Source organism: Gossypium arboreum, chromosome 1, assembly GCF_025698485.1.
Source record: "Gossypium arboreum isolate Shixiya-1 chromosome 1, ASM2569848v2, whole genome shotgun sequence".
NCBI classification, from domain to species: Eukaryota; Viridiplantae; Streptophyta; class Magnoliopsida; order Malvales; family Malvaceae; genus Gossypium; species Gossypium arboreum.
This window is the reverse complement of record NC_069070.1, coordinates 103,350,195-103,374,058: the sequence shown is the minus strand read 5'-3', so window position 1 is coordinate 103,374,058 and position 23,864 is coordinate 103,350,195. Positions and strand designations below refer to the sequence as shown.

The 23,864-nt window shown below is 33.3% G+C and overlaps 2 protein-coding genes across 2 annotated transcripts; both read left to right on the top strand.

The window, feature by feature from the left end:
• The first annotated feature begins 721 nt into the window (after positions 1 to 721).
• On the top strand, positions 722 to 2,320 carry LOC108481040 (protein ALTERED XYLOGLUCAN 9-like). The gene has a single exon (XM_017784210.2). It carries the CDS (start codon positions 934 to 936, stop codon positions 2,038 to 2,040), a length of 1,107 nt encoding a protein of 368 aa, XP_017639699.1. The 5' UTR covers positions 722 to 933; the 3' UTR covers positions 2,041 to 2,320.
• Positions 2,321 to 20,559: 18,239 nt separating this feature from the next.
• On the top strand, positions 20,560 to 23,647 carry LOC108483776 (uncharacterized). Its single transcript, XM_017787348.2, has 5 exons — positions 20,560 to 21,456; positions 21,550 to 21,607; positions 21,709 to 21,792; positions 21,880 to 22,015; positions 22,480 to 23,647. The coding sequence occupies exons 1-5, from the start codon at positions 20,805 to 20,807 to the stop codon at positions 22,771 to 22,773; spliced, it is 1,224 nt and encodes a 407-aa protein (XP_017642837.1). The 5' UTR covers positions 20,560 to 20,804; the 3' UTR covers positions 22,774 to 23,647.
• The last annotated feature ends 217 nt before the right edge of the window (positions 23,648 to 23,864 follow it).

Below are 23,864 nucleotides of genomic sequence, written 5' to 3'. Positions count from 1 at the left end.
TTTCCACTAACGCTTTACAAGTGCCGAGTCCAACTTACACCCCCGACCTACAACAATCACGTGCGAAAAATCTGCTTCTCTCAAGTACGGTTCGATCAATGGTGATGAAGGAGCGGGTAGATTATGAATATAGCACTCCAAAATTCTATCTTCCTCCTATTTATGAAACAAAATTAAATTTAAATACAACATTGAAATATAATAAAATATATTCTTACCATTTGCAATTGATTGACGTAAATGTGCTTGTCATCAAAACGGATTAGAAACTCGACCATTTCTAATTTCGAAAAACACGAATTAATTTTTAATAAAAAAATAACTTGCGAAAACGCTTTAATTAGTCATGGGGAGGTTACTGTTGAGGAAAACACTTTCAGTTGGAAGCGTTTTTTTGAGTGAGTTAGCAAAAACGCATCCAGCTGGAAGTGTTTTATTGACAACACACTAAAAACACTTCCAGCAAGAAGCATTTTTCTGCATTCCACTTGAAACCGCTTCAAGCTAGAAGCGTTTTCGTTAAAGCGACTTATTCGTGTAAACTTCCCAAAAATCAATCTAATAAGATAATTTTTTAAAAAAATCGACATTTATGAGTATTTTAATCTACTTAAGATAATGTAAAACAACACTAAATATTTTTTAGAGAATTAAATTTTACTTTTTAAACTTAAAATTTTTTAATTAAAAAAAATAAAAGTTAGCCCCGCAAAGCGGGGTTCTATTCCTAGTTATGAAAGTAAAATAAGGATAAAAATAATCCAAGAGAAAGAATTAAATCAGTTCTTACTTTTGGGTGGGCAAAAGAGCCGATGCGATTTCAGATTTGAGAAAAACAAAAAAAGAACCTTTGTTGGGAAGCGGATTAAGGAAGGAAAAAAAGGGAAGGCATTGAATTCACTAGATCTATGATTGGGGAAAGAAAAAAAGAAGATGACGCTGATGACGATGCTTGGGGCAGTGCAGTTGGGAGCGGCGGCGGCCTGCGTGGTGGTGGTGTTGATCCCAATGGTAATGGCTGGTTGGCATTTAAGCCGAAACAGGATATTGCTTTACTGCGGTGTACTTTTCATTACTCTGGCTGTCTGCCTTCATTTGACTCCCTATTTCCCTTCCGTTTCTGATTTCGTTACCTCCGTTTCTTCCGTTGTTGTTTTTGATCACCGTAGTACGTGCATCAATTTGGTTAACGACATTGCATGGAAGGTCAAACCCAATGTCTCTCTCCAGCATTTCAACCCCACTCACAATGTCTCATCGTCTCTCAATTTGTATGAGAAACGTTGGGATTGGTCCAAATCCCTCAAGCATGACGCCTGCGACTTTCAAAAGTTGTCCAAATCAGATGCTTCCGACTTGTTAAATGGTTCCTGGGTGGTGGTCACAGGTGATTCCCAAGCTCGATTCTTCACCCTCTCTTTGTTAAATTTGATTTTGGGTCCCCAAACCAAACGCATGGGCTCGGTTAGAGCTGATTTGTTTAAGAGGCATAGTGATTACAGCATTTTAGTTCATGAAATTGGTATGAAATTGGATTTTGTTTGGGCGCCTTATGTTGTGAATTTGACCAATTCAATGGTGGGTTTAAAGACCAAAAAGAGTTACCCTGATGTAATGGTCATGGGGGCTGGTCTTTGGCATATGCTTCATGTCAACAATGCATCAAATTATGATTTCGCCTTGCGGATGTTGAAAAGTTCCGTGGTTTCTTTGTTGCCACTCACTGCTTCCGCCTCCATTAAGTCACCCCATTTGTTTTGGCTGGGGATGCCCATGCTGATCAATGGGATGTTGAATACGCAGGAGAAAAGGGAGAAGATGAGTGATAGAATATGGCATGCCTATGATAGAGCTCTTGGTGACAGTAGGCTTTTACGCCAAACTGGTGGCCCTCTGGTATTGCTGGACATCCAGTCCTTGACTTGGAATTGCGGACCGCGATGTACATCTGATGGTATGCATTACGATTTAGTCATTTATGAGGCTGCCGTTCAGGTCATGCTAAATGCATTGCTTATTGAATCTCATCAAAGCCTTTGAAGTCGCCCCAATGATTTTACAGCAAGCTTAGCAAGCGTTTGACCCTTGAGAGACACACACACGGGGACTCGATGTCGATTCCCTTTGTCTTTGGATTAACAGACAAGTAAACATTTGTGTTTGTTTGCTGTTTTATTTTCGTATGATTGAAAGCCGAGTATTCACTCACTTGTATACTATAGTCATAGTCTGATGACACTGTATGATTCACATCCAATTTTGTTCTTGGTAATATATAGCAGCAGCATTGATCTTGCTGATTCCCCCTAGTGTGATTCAATTTCATAGCTTTTCCGAATTGCATTTTGTAGTTTTCATGACAACTTCATATAAGAAATGTTCATAGATATAGATGATATTTTCTGGTTGTGTTTCTTCTGATGCTACTTGAATAGCCTTTCTTAAGTAAACCAAGAGAATCCTACGTTAACACCCACAGAGTTCTCTGAAATTAGTACTTCTACTCTTTTAAGCAGTTTTTTCATTTTAATATAACATGATAGTGAGGTTTGCATCAATTTGACAAACAACCCAACATCTTCGAAGCCTTTTTGTCAAGACCTGTAAGTCTACAAGCTGTATATAATGAAGTTATAGAGGTTATCATGTCATCACTAGGTGCTTAAAGACACCTCAATTTAACTGATGTTGCTTGATAATGCCAAAATTCTAAAACAGGAAACAACAATCTTTCATTCAGTTGTTCAAGCCCTTCATGCCAATTGATAATTCAATTTGTCTTGTATCAGAAGTGCAGGTCCGAACATTTGTAGGCATCGCTTCTATTGCATAGCTAAGTTGTTTGTGGTTTTGGAATTTCCACTTTATCATTATTATTATTATTATTATTATTATTATTATTAGACATATCGATAGACTGCTAAGATTATTAGTTGGGTTTTAAATATGATGGGTGAGTATTGGTTACGGTTAGTGTAAGATTTTTAAATTCCATCTACGGTGTTCCCTTTTTTAAGGATTCAACTCTTTAATATAAAATAAATTTAACCAAAGAAAAGCTACAAAATCTAATACATTTAGATCATCAGCTTTCCAAAAATAAGTGATTTTCAAATGATTAAATTTGAAATCTAAAAACTGCACCCAAAACATCAAATACAAAACCAAACAAAAGAAAAGAAAATCAAAGCACAATGTCATAAGAAAGAATCATCAAAATCAAGAGCTGGGGAACCGAAGTTCTAAACGAAAAGCACCCCCAAGCCAAAATATAAACGGATCTAGAATCGCCAAAAGGCTAAAATCTCAGCCTCCCAAATCTTGAATCCTTCCACTATGGACTTTACCTCATCCAAATGATGCAGCACCACATCATAGTTTTGGCAAACTCAAAAGTCATCAGTTTGAAAAAATAGAATACACATCCCTGTATTTGTAACGTATGACACCATTTGAACAACTCCCCCGCTGTCACCTTCATTTTTCTAACCCTCCTTAACACCACCTCTTAAAAGCACCATCACCATTAAAACTTCAAAAACAACCCATATTTGTAATTTCGATTTCTTCCAATAGAAAATCTAAATTTCCATTTTCTAAAATCAGGAATCTCTAATGAGATCAAACAAAACCCATCTGATATTTATTGACAATAAAAAAAATTCAATTCGCACTAAGACACCCAAAAAACTCAAATAAAATAAAAAAGCATTTCGAACCAACATAATCAACGTTAAGAACTATAACTATATTTCGTGGAAAAACACACTTGGTCGTTTTGCCTGAACTCTAATATTGACTCCTTTTGCACAACTTCAATGAGCTTCAATTCTCGTAGAAGAATCTTAACTACATTTCTAATACTCAACAATTTCGTTAGGATATTCACCTAACTACTTTTCCCTCGAAATCTTTTCATTTTAATATATACCGGACACAGCTAATCAAACACTTGCCACTATACCTTCCACTATCGTATACCGAATTACAAAACAGTGTTTCAATGGTTCAACTCAATCTCAACTAGCTCATCAATTATAGTATTCAAACCAGAAGCTTAAAGTCCAAGATTCTTACGAATACTCCACGCTTCTTTCCCCTCCTTACAAGTCATCTTTATCTTGTTATCGAGATATGAGTCTGCACATTTGCCGTCAGCTCCAAATCAACAACACTTTTTTTTTTCCTAGTATAGGCAAGTCCATCAATTCCCCCTTGCTGATGAAATTATTGATTTCGTCCATTTCCTTTCTTTCGCTTTAGCACTCATCTTTTCATCCTCATTTTTTCCGCATTTAGATCCCCCACACCATTTATCATGTTGGATCATCAAGAACAAAAACTAGATGTGTTTATCATGTTGGATCATCAAGAACAAAAACTAGATATGGAAGTGTACCTAAATCTATTGATTTCTTGAAAACTTCAAATGAGGTAACTCTCTCTTTTCTGAAGATTGATCAGAAAAGTTATGTGTGTGCAATTTATATCATAACTCTAATGTATAACTTTTGCACATTAACATTAATTTTAATTAGTCTATCATCATTTAAAAATTAGTTACTAGTATCTACATATATTTGGCTCATATTTTATTTAATAATTGAAGTCAATGAGCCTTAACTAAATTAAATCACTTTTAATTTGGGCTAAAGTTTTATTATAATAACTAATACCATATAATTAATCTTATTATATATATGTGATGTCCATATTATCGAACAATCTTCTACTTGGACCACATGTATATACTAATTATCTTATAATTACATTTTATTATATAATCTTATGAGCTCAAAACCTTATAATCATATTCAAAAGGTAGTCAAAACAATTTTGTCCATTAATTATGTTAATAAAGAACCAAAGCAACTTTCGTTACATATATGGTAACTAAATTCATGCCTGATCATGTATATTAACACAATCAAATGATATAGATCAAGTATGGATGTATAGCATGAAAATTATATGCAGTGTAATCTAAACATGTCTATTTCCAAATGGTCTTTCTTAGCTTTAGTGAGATCAAACTTTACCAAATCAAAGTGTGAAAAAATAAAATAAACTTTATTTCTGCAAAAAATAACCTTAAAATATGATTAAACTGAAATAACCAAAATGTGTTTATAACAGAAAAACATTTAAAATCACAAACTCCAACTAAAATTAAATATCCTCAAATGGCATTACACCTATATGAGTAGTGTGCTCATGAAAAACCTTGGGTGGTAGTTCCTTAGCAAGCGGATCCACAATCATAAAGTCTGTACCAATATGCTCGTTAGACACCTGACCACTTTGACAACTAGGAACTTAATGTCTATATGCTTCAACTTTGATGTGCTCTTTTTGTCACAAAAACAACTTAAGTGGTTTTTTTATTCTATCCATAATTTGCAGTTTAGTGACAAAATTTCACATCTATATTCTATGGTTATATGCCTCATAACATGTTATGAATTCAACTTCCATTGGAAGGAGGTGTGAGTGTTTGCTTAACACGCTTCCAAGAGACAACTCCTTCGACAAGCAGATAGACATGATGTAAATTTCATGCTATCTTGACATCCTATAAAATCGGAGGTTGTATACCTGTCAATCTTTAGCTTATTTGATCTCCGATATGTGAGCAAGTGATATTTGGTTTTCTAAAGATACCACATAACTCATTTGGTTTCTTTCCAATGATCCATACCTGAATTGCTCAAATATCGACCCAACATAGGGAATCTTTTTTATTTCCTTAGTCTCAAAATCATTTTTGGGGGAATTGATAAAGCCTGAACTTGTCTCATTTAACAATAGAGGTATCACCTGGTTTACAATCCTGCATACCAAATCTTTTTAATATATTTTCAATATAAACCTTTTGTGACAATCCAAGAATACCTTGAGAATGATCTCGATGTATCTGAATTCCTAATACAAAATTTGCATCACCAAGATCTTTCATCTCAAAATTCTTTGCTAGAAATCTCTTGGTTTCATGTAACATGCTTATTTCGTTACTGGTAAGCAGTATGTTGTTGACATATAAAACTATAAAAAATATACTTACTCCCATTGATCATATACAATCATCAACTAAATTTATCTTGAAACCGAATGAGATAATCACTTAGTGAAATTTGTAATGCCATTGACGAGAGGTCTGCTTAAGCCCATAGATGAATTTCTTTAATTTGCAAACCATTTGACTTTGCACCACTAAACACGAAGTTTTCTAGTTGCCCCATATAAATCGTCTCATCAATGTCGCTATTGAAAAACTGTAATGAACCGAAAGTTACGGTATCGGAAATTGAGTCTTGAGTACTGTTTCCGTAAAATTAATTCATGAATATTTATTAGAAATATTTATGAATTATAGTTGAATGGTTATTTAGTGTTTAATTAAGTGAAGTAGCTTAAATTTAGTTTAAAGGACTAAATTGCATACGGTATAAAAGTTTAATTATAGATTAAAGATTAGTAAAGGGACTAATCTAGCAATTAGACCCTAAGTGCCATGTGTGTGAATGTATGATATAACATGTGTAATAGTTGGTAAAGATATTAAATGTGTTAAAGTAGTTTTTCTTATAGATTAAGTTATTTTATTAGAATAATATTATATTATTAATATTATTATATTGAATATAGATTTATGAGTAAGTTAAAAGAAAGAAAGAAAGAAAGAAAGATAGAAAGAGTTACAGAGAGCAAACGTGAGAAAGAAAGAAAGAAAGAAAGAAAGAAAGAAATAGAAAAGGGAAATTTGAGGATTAAAGCCCTAAAGCTTGATTGGTAAGATGTTTTAGCTTATTTTCTTATAATTTTTATGTTTATGGATGCCTAATTCAAAGTTCTACATGTACGAGGTTAAAATGAAGAAAAATAGAAAATTTTTAGATATTGATTTAGTTGAATAAATTGAGGTTTTATGGGTTAAATTGATAGAAATTGAAGTTAGAAGTGAAAATTGAGTGATTTATTAAAAGAATTCTAAGTTAGGTTTAAATAGGGATTAAGTTGAATAGAGCTCAAAATTTATGTTTTATAATGAATTTTATGAGTTAGAAATTGTTAATGAGTTGATTAAAGAGAATATGAAGCTTAAGTTAAAGAAAAAGATTAGTAATGGAAAAAGGACGAAATTGGAATTTTTGTAAAAGTTTGATAGAAAGTGAAAATGTGTTTTATGAATTAGTATATTGATGATTTTTAATTGTATGATTGTTAGTAGCAAACGTAGCACCGGATCGTCATCAAAGAAGGAAAAGAGAAAGTGAACGAAGATATCGATTAAATTCGATAAATAGTGGTTTGTATTTCTATAAACCGAGCTTAATCGTTATTGCTATATTTGATATTGATATTGTATGAAAATGTGAATGAGGTAAGTATTTTTACCATATTGAAATGAATGTGATTTTGAATACCCTATTAACGATTAATCGGGCTAGTGGGATATAGTTGACATGTCATAGGAATTGGAAGTATTGGGATATTCGACATTGAGTCGATGAGACACTATGTGTCGACTACTGTTAAAGTTCCGGATTTGTTCCGATGAAGCACTATGTGCTTATCCCGGAGTGTGGGTTGGATCCGTGTATCCGTTAGTGTCCGAGTTATGTTAATAAGGGTAAATAAAGTAAAGATTATTAAAATCTTGATTGATATTGAATAATAGCAATAATGTGTTCAATTACCATGTTTTAAAGTTGATTAAGCTATTGTTTATAGAAAAACCACTAAGAGTATTCTCAGCGTACGGTTTGTTTCGTGCAGCTAGGTAAATCTGAAAGTATAAGGACTCAACATACAAGCCGATCCCGAACTCAAATTGGTGAAGTTTCTATCTTTTGGAAAATGGCATTGTACCTAGGATGTCTTTTGGTCATTTTGAAAGTATCTAAGTTGTTAAGTGATATTTTGGTATGTTTTGTAAATGTTACCAAAACCTTAAGTATGGTATGTTTTGATATGTTAGTGAAGAGTAATAAGAGGAAGTATTGGTAAATATTGTAGAGAGAAGAAATGAAGATGTTATAAACTTAGTTATCAACATTTTATACTAAAACAGATTTAGATAATAATGATAGTCCAACTTTGAAAATATACCAAAAATAGTATAAAGTGAATTAGATGATTACTAAAATATGTAATTTAAGCTTAATGAATATATTTTTATATGGAAGAAATAAAATAGGTAAAAGAGTTATATTTTATGAGATATTTACGTTTTGGTGAAACAGGGTTAGAGCAATTTCTGGATTCCCTATTTTGACTTTAGAAATTCACCATAAATTGTGTATTAAGAATTAGGACTCAAACTTTATATGTATGGATTCCTTATTGAGTCTATTTTTAATTGAAACAAATGGAATAGTCATTGAATTTCTGTACAGGAAGAAATTTAATTCGTAGTGCACAAGGGTCAGAGTAGCCGAACCCTAAAACAGGGTAGACTTTTTCTAATAAACTATACTAATTGGCCTGACCAAAAATTCTAGAAAAAAATTAGTAAGTAGATATATGAGTCTAGTTTCAGGTGAAATTTACGGAATTGGATTTCGAGTTTTGTAACTCGAGATATGATTTTTTTAGCGACCGTGACGCAGATGGATAGTTTACTACGAAAACTGTTTAAGTGCTAAGATAAGTTTTGTAATGTCTCCTGCTTGACTCCGGCAACGGTCTCAGGTAGGGGGATGTTTCAATATTGATTGGTATCAGATCTAATTAGGTTTATTCTGTTCTAGGACTAAATCGAATGTCAACGTGAATCTAGAGGTACATGCCATTACTGAGTCAAATTTGAGTTGGGATTGGATGCTGATATGTTTGTTGAATATTTTTGTTTTATAGCATTAAGAATGTCTGATAAAAGCATTGAGGATACTGATCAAGAGATGTATAGTGAAGATGATGAACCGTATAATGTGAATGAATCGGAGTCTGCAACTCCAAGTGTGAATCCAATAGGAAATCAACCGAATGTTGGAAGTGATAATACTAAAGTCTTTAGAATAATCGCCGATGCCCTTCAAAAGCGGTAGGAACTATGCTTTTCGTCCTCTATCCCTACTACCCAAGAGCTCCAATTAAAGAATTGAGAAAATATGGAGCTACAAAATTTTTGGGTGCAAAGGAATTGATTCGACTCTTCTGAAAATTGGTTAAAGACTACAAAGAGAGTTACGAAGCAACTTGAATGTACACCACAAGAAAGCTTAGTGTGTGTTGTCTCATTCTTGTAAGAGGAAGCTTTAGTATGGTGGGAATCGGTGATTCGAAATGTACTTGAGGAACAGATAAGTTGGGACTTCTTTCAAAAAGAGTTTCAAAATAAGTATTTGGGAGAAATGTACATAGAGGACAAAAGACAAGAGTTCTTAACACTAAAACAAGGTGAGATGCTTATAGTGGATTATGAACGAGAATTTCTAAGATTGAGCAGATATGCCACTGAGTTTGTACCGACTGAAGCCGACCGATGTAAAAGATTTTTAAGAGGATTACGTGATGAATTTAGACTACAGTTGATGCCTCTTAGAATCACTGAGTTTGCAGATTTAATGGAAAGAGCTAAGATGATTGAACAAATTCTCGAAAGGGATAAAAAGTCTGAAGTTGCTCGTTTGACTGAAAAACGTCCCGAAATGGTTAGTTCAAGTCCGCAGCCTAAGCGGTCAAAGGAATCACGAGGTAATTGGAGATTTAGTTCTCGATCGGAAAGAAGTGATCGAGGTCGGAAAAGACAGACTAATGTGTCTCTGGCGATGTCCAAGTCCGATTCGAATCTGAAATTCCAATGTGTGAGCATTGTGGAAACTGGCATAAAGAGGAATGTAGAAAGTTGACTGGAGGTTGTTTCCGTTGTGGAGCTACCGATCACTTTATTAAAGATTGGCCAAAGATATCTAGAACAACACCGACAGTAGTGCAAAGATCTGAATTTGTTTCCAAAGGTCGGGATCGGCCAAGTAGTTCGTTGCTAGAGGTGGTACTAGAAGAACTCTCGAGAGTGCTACACAACAATGTGAAGCTAGAGCTCCATTTCGGCGTATGTTGTAAGACTCGAGAAGAGAAAGATGCTCACAATGTGGTAACAGGTATATTCTTATTGAATTCACACCGTTTATGCTTTAATAGACCTCAGGTCATCACATTCATATGTTAATCTGAAAGTAGTTGAGACAAAAAATTAGAGTCCGAATTGTCTAAAGTTATGATAGAAGTGTCTAGTCCATTGAGACAAACTACTTTAGTGAACCATATATGTCAAAGATGTTCGTTAATGATTCAAGATAGAATATTCCCTGTTGATCTGTTGATTATGCCATTTGGCGACTTTGATGTTATTTTGGGAATGGACCGTTATCGAACATGGAGTGATTTTAGATATTATAAGAAGAAGTTTATTTTTCGAATGAAAGTGAAGATACGATTGAAGTAAATGGTATTCGGACTAGTGGATCAATTCGTATTGTTTGACCATTAAAGCTAGCAAGCTTCTTCATCGAGGTTGTAATGCTTTCTTAGCATATGTGATTAATTCGGATTCAGTTGAAAGTCGATGTAGTAAAATTGATTTGTATGTGAAATTTTGATGTATTCCCGAGGAATTACCGGATTACCCCCGATCGAAAGGTAGAATTTGTGATTGAAGTCTACCAGTCTGATCCGTGATCGATACCTCCGTCACTGTATGGCACCTCTTGAGCTAAAGGAATTAAAAGTACAGTTGCAAGACTTATTGGACAGAGGTTTTATACGACCTAGTACATCACTATGGGGAGCTCCAATGTTATTTGTTAAGAAGAAAGATGGGTCGATGCGGTTGTGTATTGATTATCGACAACTCAACAAATTGACTATCAAGAACAAGTATCCACTTCCCCGAATAGATGATTTGTTTGATCAACTGAAAGGAGCTTTCGTATTTTCAAAGATTGATCTGAGGTCGGGATACTATCAGTTGAAAGTAAAAGAGTGCGACATATTGAAGACGGTATTCCGTACGAGGTATGGGCATTATGAATTCTTAGTAATGCCATTTGGACTGACAAATGCCCCTGCTGCTTTTATGGATCTTATGAATCGAATTTTTCAGCCATACTTGGATCAGTTTGTAATAGTTTTTATCGACGATATTTTGGTGTATTCCAAGTCAGAAAAAGACCATGAGCAACATATCCGAATTATTTTGCAAATACTACGAGAAAAGCAATTGTATGGAAAATTGAGCAAGTGTGAATTCTGGTTATCAGAAGTTGTGTTTCTTGGTCATGTCGTATCAGCGAATGGAATTAGAGTGGATCCAAAGAAGATTGAAGCAGTTATTCTGTGGAAAGTTCCTAAGAATGTATCAGAGGTACGAAGTTTTCTCGGATTGGCTAGTTACTATCGAAGATTCGTCAACGGATTTTCAAAGATAGCCTTACCGATGACCAAGCTACTATAGAAGAATATTCCATTTGTTTGGAATTAGCAATGTTAGAAAAGTTTTGAAGCATTAAAATGAATGTTAATAGAGGCACCGGTGTTGACTTTACCAGAATCAGAAAGAGATTTTGTAGTGTACAGTGATGCTTCATTGAGTGGATGGATGTGTCTTGATGCGAGCGGAAAAGTCATTGCTTATGCTTCACTAAGCTGAAACCGCATAAACGCAACTATCCAACTCATGATTTAGAATTAGAAGTGTAATTTTGCCTTGAAGATTTGGAGGCACTATCTTTATGGTGAAAAGTGCTATGTTTATCTGGATCATAAAAGTTTGAAGTATCTGCTTTAAAAAAAGAATTGAATCGAGACAAAGGCGTTGGATAGAGCTTCGAAAGACTATGATTTTGTCATAGACTATCATCCAGGGAATGCTAATGTAGTAGCCGACGCACTGAGTAGAAAAACTGCGATTGAATTACGAGCAATGTTTGCACAACTTAGTATCACTGAAGATGGAAGTCTTTTGACTGAATTAAGAATAAAGCCAGTAATGTTTGATCGAATCAGATCAGCATAGTTAGAAGATGATAAGTTGTTAAGGAAAAGAGAGATGATTCAGAATGGTACAACATAAAATTTTAGAATTGATGGAAATGGTTGTCTAAGATTTGAATCGACTTTGCATTAGGATAATTACGAGTTGAAAAGTTAATTCTTGAGAAGCTCATAATAGTCCATTTGCATTTTATCACGGAGGTATAAAATGTATTGTGATTTCGTGAATTATATTGGTGGTAGGGAATGAAAAGGATATAACGAATATGTGGCAAAGTGTTTGACTTGTCAACGAGTGAAGGCGAGAACATCAAGTTCCATCAAGATTACTTCAACCTATCAATATTCACGAATGGAAATAGGACCGAATAACGATGGACTTTGTGGCGGGATTCTTGGCGTCTACAAGTAAAAATAATGCTATTTGGGTAATAGTTGATCGACTTACGAAGTCACTCATTTCTTAGTTGTGAGAACCGATTGGTCGTTAAAGAAACTTCTTTGAGGTTTATGTTAGAAACCATTAGATTACATGGTATTCCAAAATCAATAATTTCGAGAGAGATCCAAGGTTTACGTCAAGGTTTTGGAAGCAATTACATGAATCTTTCGGTTTTCGACTTCACTTTAGTACGACTTTTCATCCACGTGATGGTCAATCTGAGCGGGTAATACAAATTTTAGAAGATATGCTTGAGCTGTATGATTGATTTTGAGTCTAACTGGAATATTATTTGTCATTAGCCAATTTGTATATAATAATAGTTTTCAATCAAGTATCTGAGATGGCACCGTATGAGGCTTTGTATGGGCGAAGATGCCGATCACCCGTATGTTGGATGAATCGAATGAGAAGAAGATGATTGGACCTGAATTGGTTCAAGAAACGGAAAGTATAATTAAGAAAATTCGGGAAAGATTGAAAACTGCTTTTGATAGACAGAAATCGTATGCAGATTTGAAACGACGGGATATTGAATACTCAGTCGGGGATAAAGTATTTTTAAAGGTTTCACCTTGGAAGAAAATTCTAAGATTTGGTCAAAAAGGAAAATTAGGTCCTCGTTTTATTGGGCCTTACGAAGTTATTGAGAGAATTGGACCTGTAGCGTATCGATTGGCCTTACCTCCTGAACTACAGAAAATGCATGATGTCTTCCATGTTTCTATGCTAAGAAGATATCGATCGGATCCTTCACATGTTATTACGACCGAGAATGTAGAGATTCAACCTGACTTATCGTATGAAGAAGAACCAGTTGAGATTCTAGCACGAGAGGTAAAAGAATTACGTAATAAACGTATTCCTTTAGTAAAAGAGCTATGGCGAAGTCACAGTGTTGAAGAAGCTACATGGGAACCAGAAGAAACGATGAGATCTCAATACCCCCATCTCTTTTCAGGTAAATTTCGAGGACGAAATTTATTAAAGGGGAGAGAATTGTAATGAATCGAAAGTTACGGTATCGAAAATTGAGTCTTGAGTATTGTTTCTGTGAAATTAATTCATGAATATTTATTAGAAATATTTATGAATTATAGTTGAATGGTTATTTAGTGTTTAATTAAGTGAAGTAGCTTGAATTTAGTTTAAATGACTAAATTGCATACGGTATAAAAGTTTAATTATAGATTAAAGATTAGTAAAGGGACTAATCTAGCAATTAGACCCTAAGTGCCATGTGTGTGAATGTATGATATAACATGTGTAATAGTTGGTAAAGATATTAAATGTGTTAAAGTAGTTTTTCTTATAGATTAAGTTATTTTATTAGAATAATATTATATTATTAATATTATTATATTGAATATAGATTTATGAGTAAGTTAAAAGAAAGAAAGAAAGAAAGAAAGATAGAAAGAGTTACGAGAGAGCAAGCGTGAGAAAGAAAGAAAGAAAGAAAGAAAGAAAGAAAGAAATAGAAAAGGGAAATTTGAGGATTAAAGCCCTAAAGCTTGATTGGTAAGATGTTTTAGCTTATTTTCTTATAATTTTATGTTTATGGATGCCTAATTCAAAGTTCTACATGTACGAGGTTAAAATGAAGAAAAATAGAAAATTTTAGATATTGATTTAGTTGAATAAATTGAGGTTTTATGGGTTAAATTGATAGAAATTGAAGTTAGAAGTGAAAATTGAGTGATTTATTAAAAGAATTCTAAGTTAGGTTTAAATAGGGATTAAGTTGAATAGAGCTCAAAATTTATGTTTTATAATGAATTTTATGAGTTAGAAATTGTTAATGAGTTGATTAAAAGAGAATATGAAGCTTAAGTTAAAGAAAAAGATTAGTAATGGAAAAAGGACGAAATTAGAATTTTTGTAAAAGTTTGATAAAAAGTGAAAATGTGTTTTATGAATTAGTATATTGATGATTTTAATTGTATGATTGTTAGTAGCAAACGTAGCACCGGATCGTCATCAAAGAAGGAAAAGAGAAAGTGAACGAAGATATCGATTAAATTCGATAAATAGTGGTTTGTATTTCTATAAACCGAGCTTAATCGTTATTGCTATATTTGATATTGATATTGTATGAAAATGTGAATGAGGTAAGTATTTTTACCATATTGAAATGAATGTGATTTTGCATACCCTATTAACAGTGTCGGGCTAGTCGGATATAGTTGACATGTCATAGGAATTGGAAGTATTGGGATATTCCGACATTGAGTCGATGAGACATTATATGTCGACTACTGTTAAAGTTCCGGATTTGTTCCGATGAAGTGCTTTGTGTGCTATAATGTTAAAGTTCCGGATTTGTTCCGATGAAGCACTATGTGCTTATCCCGGAGTGTGGGTTGGATCCGTGTATCCGTTAGTGTCTGAGTTATGTTAATAAGGGTAAATAAAGTAAAGATTATTAAAGTACTGATTGATATTGAATAATAGCAATAATGTGTTTGAATTACCATGTTTTAAAGTTGATTAAGCTATTGTTTATAGAAATACCACTGAGAGTATTCTCAGCGTACGGTTTGTTTCCGTGCGCAGGCTAGGTACGAAAGTATAAGGACTCGGTATACAAGCCGATCCCCGAACTCAAATTGGTGAAGTTTCTATCTTTTTGGAAAATGGCATTGTACCTAGGATGTCTTTTGGTCATTTTGAAAGTATCTAAGTTGTTAAGTGATATTTTGGTATGTTTTGTAAATGTTACCAAAACCTTATGTATAGTATGTTTTGATATGTTAGTGAAGAGTAATAAGAGGAAGTGTTGGTAAATATTGCAGAGAGAAGAAATGAAGATGTTATAAACTTAGTTATCAACATTTTATACTAAAACAGATTTGGACAGTAACAGTAGTCCAACTTTGAAAATATACCAAAAATAGTATAAAGTGAATTAGATGATTACTAAAATATGTAATTGAAGCTTAATGAATCTATTTTTATATGGAAGAAACAAAATAGGTAAAAGAGTTGTATTTTATGAGATATTTACGTTTTGGTGAAATAGGGTTAGAGCAATTTCTGGATTCCCTATTTCGAATTTAGAAATTCACCATAAATTGTGTATTAAGAATTAGGACTCAAACTTTATATGTATGGATTTCTTATTGAGTCTATTTTTAATTGAAACAAATTTCATAGTCATTGGATTTCTGTACAGGAAGAAATTTGATTCGTAGTGCACAAGGGTCAGAGTAGCCGAACCCTAAAACAGGGGAGACTTTTTCTAATAAACTATACTAATTGGCTTGACCAAAAATTCTAGAAAAAAATTAGTAAGTAGATATATGAGTCTAGTTTCAGGGAAAATTTACGGAATTAGATTTATAGTTTTGTAACTCGAGATATGATTTTTTTAGCGACCGTGATGCAGATGGATAGTTTACTACGAAAACTGTTTAAGTGCTAAGATAAGTTTTGTAATGTCTCCTGCTTGACTCCGGCAACGGTCTCGGGTAGGGGGACGTTACAAAAACATAATCTTAACATCCATTTGATGTAGCTCAAAGTCAAAATGTGCCACTAAAGCTATCATAATACTAAAAGAGTCTTTTGATGCAATCGAAGAGAAAGTTTTTTTATACTCTATGTCTTTTTTTTTGTGTAAAGCCTTTAGCAACAAGACGTGCCTTGTGCCTCTCCACATTGCCTTTTGAATCCTTCTTGATTTTAAATATCTATTTGCAACCAACGAGTTTCGTTTATTCTGGCAATGGAACAAGGTCCCACACATCATTGCTTTTCATATACTTTTATCTATTCATTAATGGCATCTATCCACTTTTGAGAATTAGAACTTTCTATGGCTTGATGGAAGTTGACTGGATCATCTTCCATCACTCCAAGGTCAACTTCATGTTCTTAGAGAAATACAATATAATCATTTGGTATTGCACTTCTTCTTTCTCTAGTAGATCTTCTTAATGACATTGGTTTTTGAGGTTGTAGAATTTGTTCTTCTGGAACAATTTCTTGTACTTTATTGGGAGGTTAAATAATATTGTCTTAATCCGGAGTTGTCGCTTGAACAATATTAGGTATAATAGGCTATTCTTGATCATCGACATTACATGATAGATGAAAAGTAACATGGCTATGGGTCATTTGTCTTATAGATAAATGATTTAATTACTATTTGTTAGTAATTGACTTTTTATGAAAAAAGATATAATGGTTACCATGAGATAAAATAATATCATATTGGGAGAACAGATTTATCCCCAAAAGATTAAGGATATCCTATAAGGGTAACACACTTATGACAAAGTCATTGGATTATCACTTATTGAGTAACTTTTGCAATGGTATATGATAAGGGGGAGTTCAATCATGATACTTTAGTGAGATGACTCAATGGTTAAATAATGTTGTAATTAATATGTGAAAAGACAAAACTTAACTACAAATTATTTGAGCTCTAATTATATATGTCCAACCGGTTCCTCTGCTAACTCAGAGTAACCTGAAACAAATTGCATGTAAAACAAATAATACGGAATGAATGAAAATGATGAAGTAAGAGAAATATATAGTAGGTATCATTATTTGTAAGGAGTGCATTTTCTACTTGAGTACAAAAGATGACTTATAAATTAATTTGATTTCTTTAAATTAATATTTAATTAATTGTAATTAAATAATTGAAGTTTGAAGTGAGAATTAAAATAATTAGTCATTGATGATTTGTTTAATGAGACAATTAAATATATTTCCTCATAAATTCTAATATAATAAAATCGTCATGACTTTAACGAAATTAGAATTGGGTTGAGAACTTAATTAGAAAATTAATTAAGTTAAATTAATTAATTAAATTAATTGATTAAAAAATAATGTTTTGGGAAATAGAAAATAGTTATTGATTATAAGTGTTGGATAAAAGTCTAAATAACACATATAATAGTACCTAATATATGAAAGATCCAAAGATTAATGTAAGGGGTGACAAACCCTAGTATTTTTTAAGGCATGCCGGTGCTCCCTTGTTCTACTTCAAGTAGAATTTATATTTTCTATTAAAGTAATATTATTTAGTTAAACCTTATTCAAACATAACTCTTGTACCATTTTTCTATAAATAGGAATTATGAGCTAACCTATTTACATAACTTTGAGAGCACCATTACTATGTCGAAAATAATGACAATTTATTTGTGTAGAATAATTTTTTTTCAAGAAAAAACTCATAGTTTTTATTTATTTATGAAGAGAATTACCTTTCTTACTGAAAGTTAATAAAATATTTCATTTTATGCACTTGGTTCGTTTTGTTTGAGCCCATACTCAAAGCAATTCGAGTTCGAGAATAACAAAAAAGGTTTGTTCAGTAGGAAGCTGAGGTTGACTTAAACTACCTCATACAAAGCACATATATAATTTCTACAAAGAGCTTATTGTTATAAATATCACAAGGCTCAGTGTAGAAATCAATACTTAACAATTTGTTTGGGTAGATAAAATTTAATTTCTATAAAATTCCATAGCATAATTTTTTGGTTGAATTTATTCTTGCATCTTTCCTTTCATGTGTTCACAACTTCTAACTTTTTGCTTTCCTTGAAAGGATCGCTATTCCTTGATCCTCTCCTACCATTGAAGTGCATTACTTTTTACTTTTAACTTCACAAATAAAACTCTTCTAGTTTCAATTATGGGCTCCCACTCAAAATAATATTTTACCATGACTTCCCAATCCAAATAGTCCTCAATATGTATCTTCTCATGGAAATTAATTGTTTAGACCTTTACTCCTCTACCACTCACTTCTAAGTCATGCAACAACTACTCTTCCAATCCATCACTTGCTACAAAATTTCTAGGTCTAACATTATGAAAAGGGTTCTTAGTCTTTCTTTCATTAGATTCATCTGGCTACTTTTTGGGGTTTAAAGGATCGCGGGGACTTTATGAACTTTTCATTTGGATTTTTTTCGCATGTCCTTATCATTGCAAAACTTATACATATTGCGACAATTCTTCAATCATACGTTTCATCTGAGACAATTCTATTTGTAAACTTTGATTTCCTCTTTTTTAACTAAAGCATATCTAATTATGGATTTAATGTGATTTCTAATATATATCATAGGATCTTCTAATTAAGCTTTGATTCCAAAACTAAATAAAATTGATGGAACATAATTTTAAATATATTTAATTTTTACATGGTAATAATTTTTACCTTTATTTAAAATAATGTGTGATAACTGTAATTGATAATAGTTATTCACCTAAATTTTTACCTTTTCTGCGTCTTTCTAAGTAAAAAAAGTGTCACCATAAGCCTGTTTTGTTGTAGTTAACATATTTAGAACTAAAATTTGTATTTAAAAGTAATATACAATAAATGATGAAAAGTATGGTTTGAAATTAATTAATAATACATGAAATATGTACAATATTAAAATAAAAATTAGATTAAATTGTAAGTAAAACCAAAATTTTAAATACAAACCATACTTAAATATATGCAATTCAATCTAATTTTTAATCATAAATCTATGTTCTAAATACATAGTTTCCACATGCGTACACTTGTCATAAAGTTTCTAGTAAAATTTTAGTTGAGTGGTAAATTTAAGATTTTACTAATACTATTGGCGTGGGTGCAAATCCATCCACATGCATATTTTATTATTATTATTTTAAAATAAAAATATTAAAATACCTTTGAAGAACACGACTTATTTTAATCACGAAAATAAGTTTTCGTAATTTTTTTAACTGAGTTGGGGTTGGTTGACTCGTGACACCTGCAACACAATCATAGGCTTAAATGATAGTATAGTATACACTTAATGAAGGTAGTAAAATGTACATAATAAAAATAAAATAAAACTTTGATTAGATGGTAAATTTAAAGTTTTACCAATGCTATTAGCATGTGTTCAAATATGAAGATATGCATATATATTAAATATAAAGGCTAAAATACCTTTGAATAATATTTATTTTAATTACGGGATGACATTTTCATAATTTTTCTAACCGAGTTAGTTCTCGGTTGACTTATGACACTAATTTAGTTAGGGCTTAAATAATAGTATAGATATAATTTTTAGAAAATTAAATCAAAATAAATGGATATAATTTCATTAAACCTCTCAATTAAAATTTTTATTTAATTAATTATTTAAAATAACTGAACTTTAAGATTTAAAATTATCCATTATATATGTTCCATTTGTACATAAACTTTATGTAAAATTTTAAGCAGAAAGTTTTCAATAGAATTTATTATTCCATATCATGATATAAGATTTAGTATGAAATTAAAAAGAAAAAAAAGAATCTGTTGCAGGGGTCAAAAATCTAGGTATGTCATATGATTGATATTCATGATTTCTCTTCACAATTCTAATCACAACCCTAAACCGTGAATTGAATTTCAACTATCAATTAGTTGTATTCAACTACGTGGTATAATTTTTTAATTAATAGTATGACTCAGAATTATAGATTATAGAGTTATAGATAAGTATGTTAGTTTCTAGTTGTACATGTCGTCCCATTTTCAATTGGTTACAAATAATGGCTATAAAATCTCCTTTGTAGAATTAAAGGGTTTACCAAATATAAAAGATGGTTTTGGACTTGTAATCGACGGGTTTATTAACAAATGAAGAATACCAACCAGATTATTCCTCTGAAAAGTTTTGTGAAATTCCCTGAAAAGGTGAGGGAGATTCCTCCTGTGCTGCACTGCAACTTCACATCCAGCTAAAAAGAATACACCAACGATTAGTCTTTTTCTTCCATACTAACCTTCCCTTATCCACCACCCCACCTGAATTCCCTCCCTGGCCTTCACATTCACACCCCCATTTACTATTATATCCCTCATTACATTTACATGTCATATGAAACTAGATATCATATAAGGGAAGCTTCCCAAGGTTAACTACATCCAGCCAGCCAGCCAGCCAGCCCCAACAATACAAAAACACAACAGAACACCACCACCCAACAAATCCCCTGCCTTGCCTACTCTATCTATCTTCCATGATTCTCTCCCCCTATTCTAAGTTGTATCAACAATAATCAACTTATGATTTGCATTAATTATTTTATTATTAATAATAACCAATACCAAGTGGCTAGGAAAGTCACCCCTCGTGGTGTAGTTACCAAAAAGTAATGCCCTTCACAAGAGGTTGTATGGCAGAACCCAACCTCCCCATGTTCTCTTCTTCCTCCCGTCCCCACTTTCTCCCCTTTTATATAACCCCACCTTTCCCTTCTCTATTCACTCCCTCCCTCCCTTCCCTTCCATCATTACTCTTCTTGTTGCATTGCACCCCTACACTACATTAATTCCGTTTCTCACATCTCACAAAAGAGAACAAAAAGAAATATGTGTACCTCTAAGGCTAAGGTGACCACAGGCACCACTCATGTTGAAATAACACCACCTGCTGTCGCCCGGATCAATGGGCGTCCTGTCCTTCAGCCTACTTGTAATCGTGTTCCTAGCCTTGATCGTCGTAATTCCTTGAAAAAAATACCACCCATCTCTCCTCCACCACCTGCATCACTACCATTTACGCCATCAGCCACCAGTACTACAACTGTTGCCAATGGTAGCAGGGCTAAGGCCTCACTCACACCGCCTTTATCCCCAAGCTCAAAGTTCACCACCACCAAGCGATGGAGTGATCCCAATGCGTTGAACTCAAGTTCTGAAAAGGTTGCCATTCCCAGAAACACCACAAAAACCTTGGATAGGAAGAAATCCAAAAGTTTCAAAGAGGGTATGGGGAATAATGGATTATCTTCTTATATTGAGCCATCATTGAGTTATTCTTCTTCTCTGCTGGTTGAGGCTCCAGGAAGTATTGCTGCAGTCAGGAGGGAACAGGTAGCTCTTCAACAAGCACAAAGAAAGATGAAAATTGCACACTATGGAAGATCAAAATCGGCCAAATTTGAATCTAAGGTTGTTCCTCTCGACAATACCAAGCCTGCCGAGGAAAAGAAGAGGTGCAGTTTCATTACGCCCAACTCAGGTACTTCTTATAGTAATTTTTACTTGCAAACTCAGTAAATTTCATAGAAATTAAATGATTTTACATCTAAAATCATATACAATTCAATCTTAGATCCTATCTATGTGGCTTACCATGACGAAGAATGGGGAGTTCCAATCCATGACGATAGGTAAAAATAAAATCTCTTTGTCCATCTCTTACTATATCTTTAAACATATCAAAGCCACTAAAATGTTTTTTTTTTCAATAATCTTAAACTTGATACTACAGCATGCTCTTCGAGTTGTTGGTTCTAAGTGGTGCTCAAGTAGGCTCGGATTGGACTTCAATCTTGAAGAAACGTCAAGATTTCAGGTGATCACTAATTTCAGTCTTCCCTAATCAATAACAAAGTATTATTATTGTTGTAGTTCCAAGACTAACAAAATTTTATGTTCACAGGGATGCATTTTCAGGGTTTGATGCAGAAACTGTAGCCAACTTCACTGAAAAACAGATGACCACAATTAGCTCTGAATATGGGATTGACATAAGCAGAGTTCGAGGTGTTGTGGACAACGCCAACCGTATTCTTGAGGTAATTAATTACTCTTTTCATCAATCTTTCATTTTCAATCAGTTTACGTTATTACTTTCAAAAAGCATATGCTTAGTGCAAAGTTCAAACTCCAAAAATAACTTTCTTGTTTTGGATTTGTGTGTGTGTACATATGTGAGATTGGTTGCTAGTTTATTATTAGTTTTACTTGTCCTCCTACGTTGTGGAAAGTTGGTGATAGGAATAAGTTTGCAAGTTAGCTGTTCTCAAAGTCCTCTTGAAGCTTGAACGATCGATTCATGTACTGACCCCACATTACCCATACAAATATAAAAGGAAAATGTGAAAATTACTCTTTTTCTTTCCCAAAGTAACGTAATAAGGGAGCCATGGCCCATGATTACATAGACAGTTTGATGATCACTGATCAGTACACCTCACATGCATTTTATTTATCCAATACTTAAAAAAAATAAAATTGGTGTTATGTTATATGAGTGCAGGTTAAGAGGGAGTTTGGATCATTTGACAAATATATATGGGGATTTGTGAATCACAAGCCGATGTCGACGCAATACAAATTCGATCACAAGATCCCAGTTAAGACATCAAAGTCTGAGAGCATAAGCAAGGACATGGTGAGAAGGGGGTTTAGGTTTGTTGGACCAACGGTGGTCCATTCCTTCATGCAAGCCGCCGGTCTAACCAACGACCACCTCATCACATGCCACAGGCACCTCCCTTGCGCCTTGTTAGCCATCCAAAGGCCACCGGTCCACTCACTCCCTGATTTGTAGATGATTATGAATTGACATTTAGACATATCCAGGCAACAATAATGCATTGCATGGGACGACATCAAAGCAGTAGCCCAGATGCATATACGTAACTAAAACCCAATTTCTAACTAATTAAAACCCTTTTTTTTCCCCCTCTTTTCCTCGTCTTTTGTGTGATTATCATGAATGATGATAATAATTAAACATATATGTATGTATGTATGTAGTAGAAAAGGTTTTTGTGACTTGTGACTCAAGAAACGGTGTGAAGGTTTGGATTTGCTTAGCTATAAAAGAAAAGAAAAGAAAAGAAAAGAAAAAGAAAAAAGATGATTAGAGATAAGAAAAGATGGATTGGAATTAGATAGGTTGTGGGGTGGGAGTGGGGGGCAAAGTGCATGTGCAAGTGCATGTGCAAGTTCAAGTTCAATGCTTAAATGCAAATGCAAATGGGTAGGGTGTGGGTGGGGGTGGGGTGCAGAAGCATGTGTGGGATGTCAGTTGCTTTTGAATACATGTGATATTGGCATAATTATATATATTTTTGCTTTCTAAACAGCACAGCCTGTGGTCGACTACTGCTTCCACTGCATCAGATCCTATACCTTGTATTGGACCACCTGCTTTCCCTTTTTCATATTCATTTTCATTTTGGGGGTTTGAGTTGTAATTAAGTTTCTCTTTTATTTTTATTGTGCTTTTTCCTAATCTATTGCGTGGAATTTGGCTTTGGGGGGAATATTAATACCCCGACTGGGTCTTGGTCTTGGATATGGTGTGGATTTTTCCAGTTTTGAGTGATGTTTGTTTGATAATTTTTCATGTGATTTTGCTGTATTTGCTTAGTAAATACACTTCATATAATTATTAAATTGTTAAGTTGAAAAGACAAGTAGGTCCCCATGCCATGTGCCCACTGTCCTTTTCATACCTTCTCTCTCTCAATTATATATAGTGGAATGTTACGATATTGTTCAAGTCAATGATTAGTCCATGTCATATATGACTTCTTTTTTCATCTTTTAAACAAATAGAATAAAATATAAACAAACACGATTTACAGTTATAGACCCATAATATTATAGAAAATTATCAATCAACATTTTATA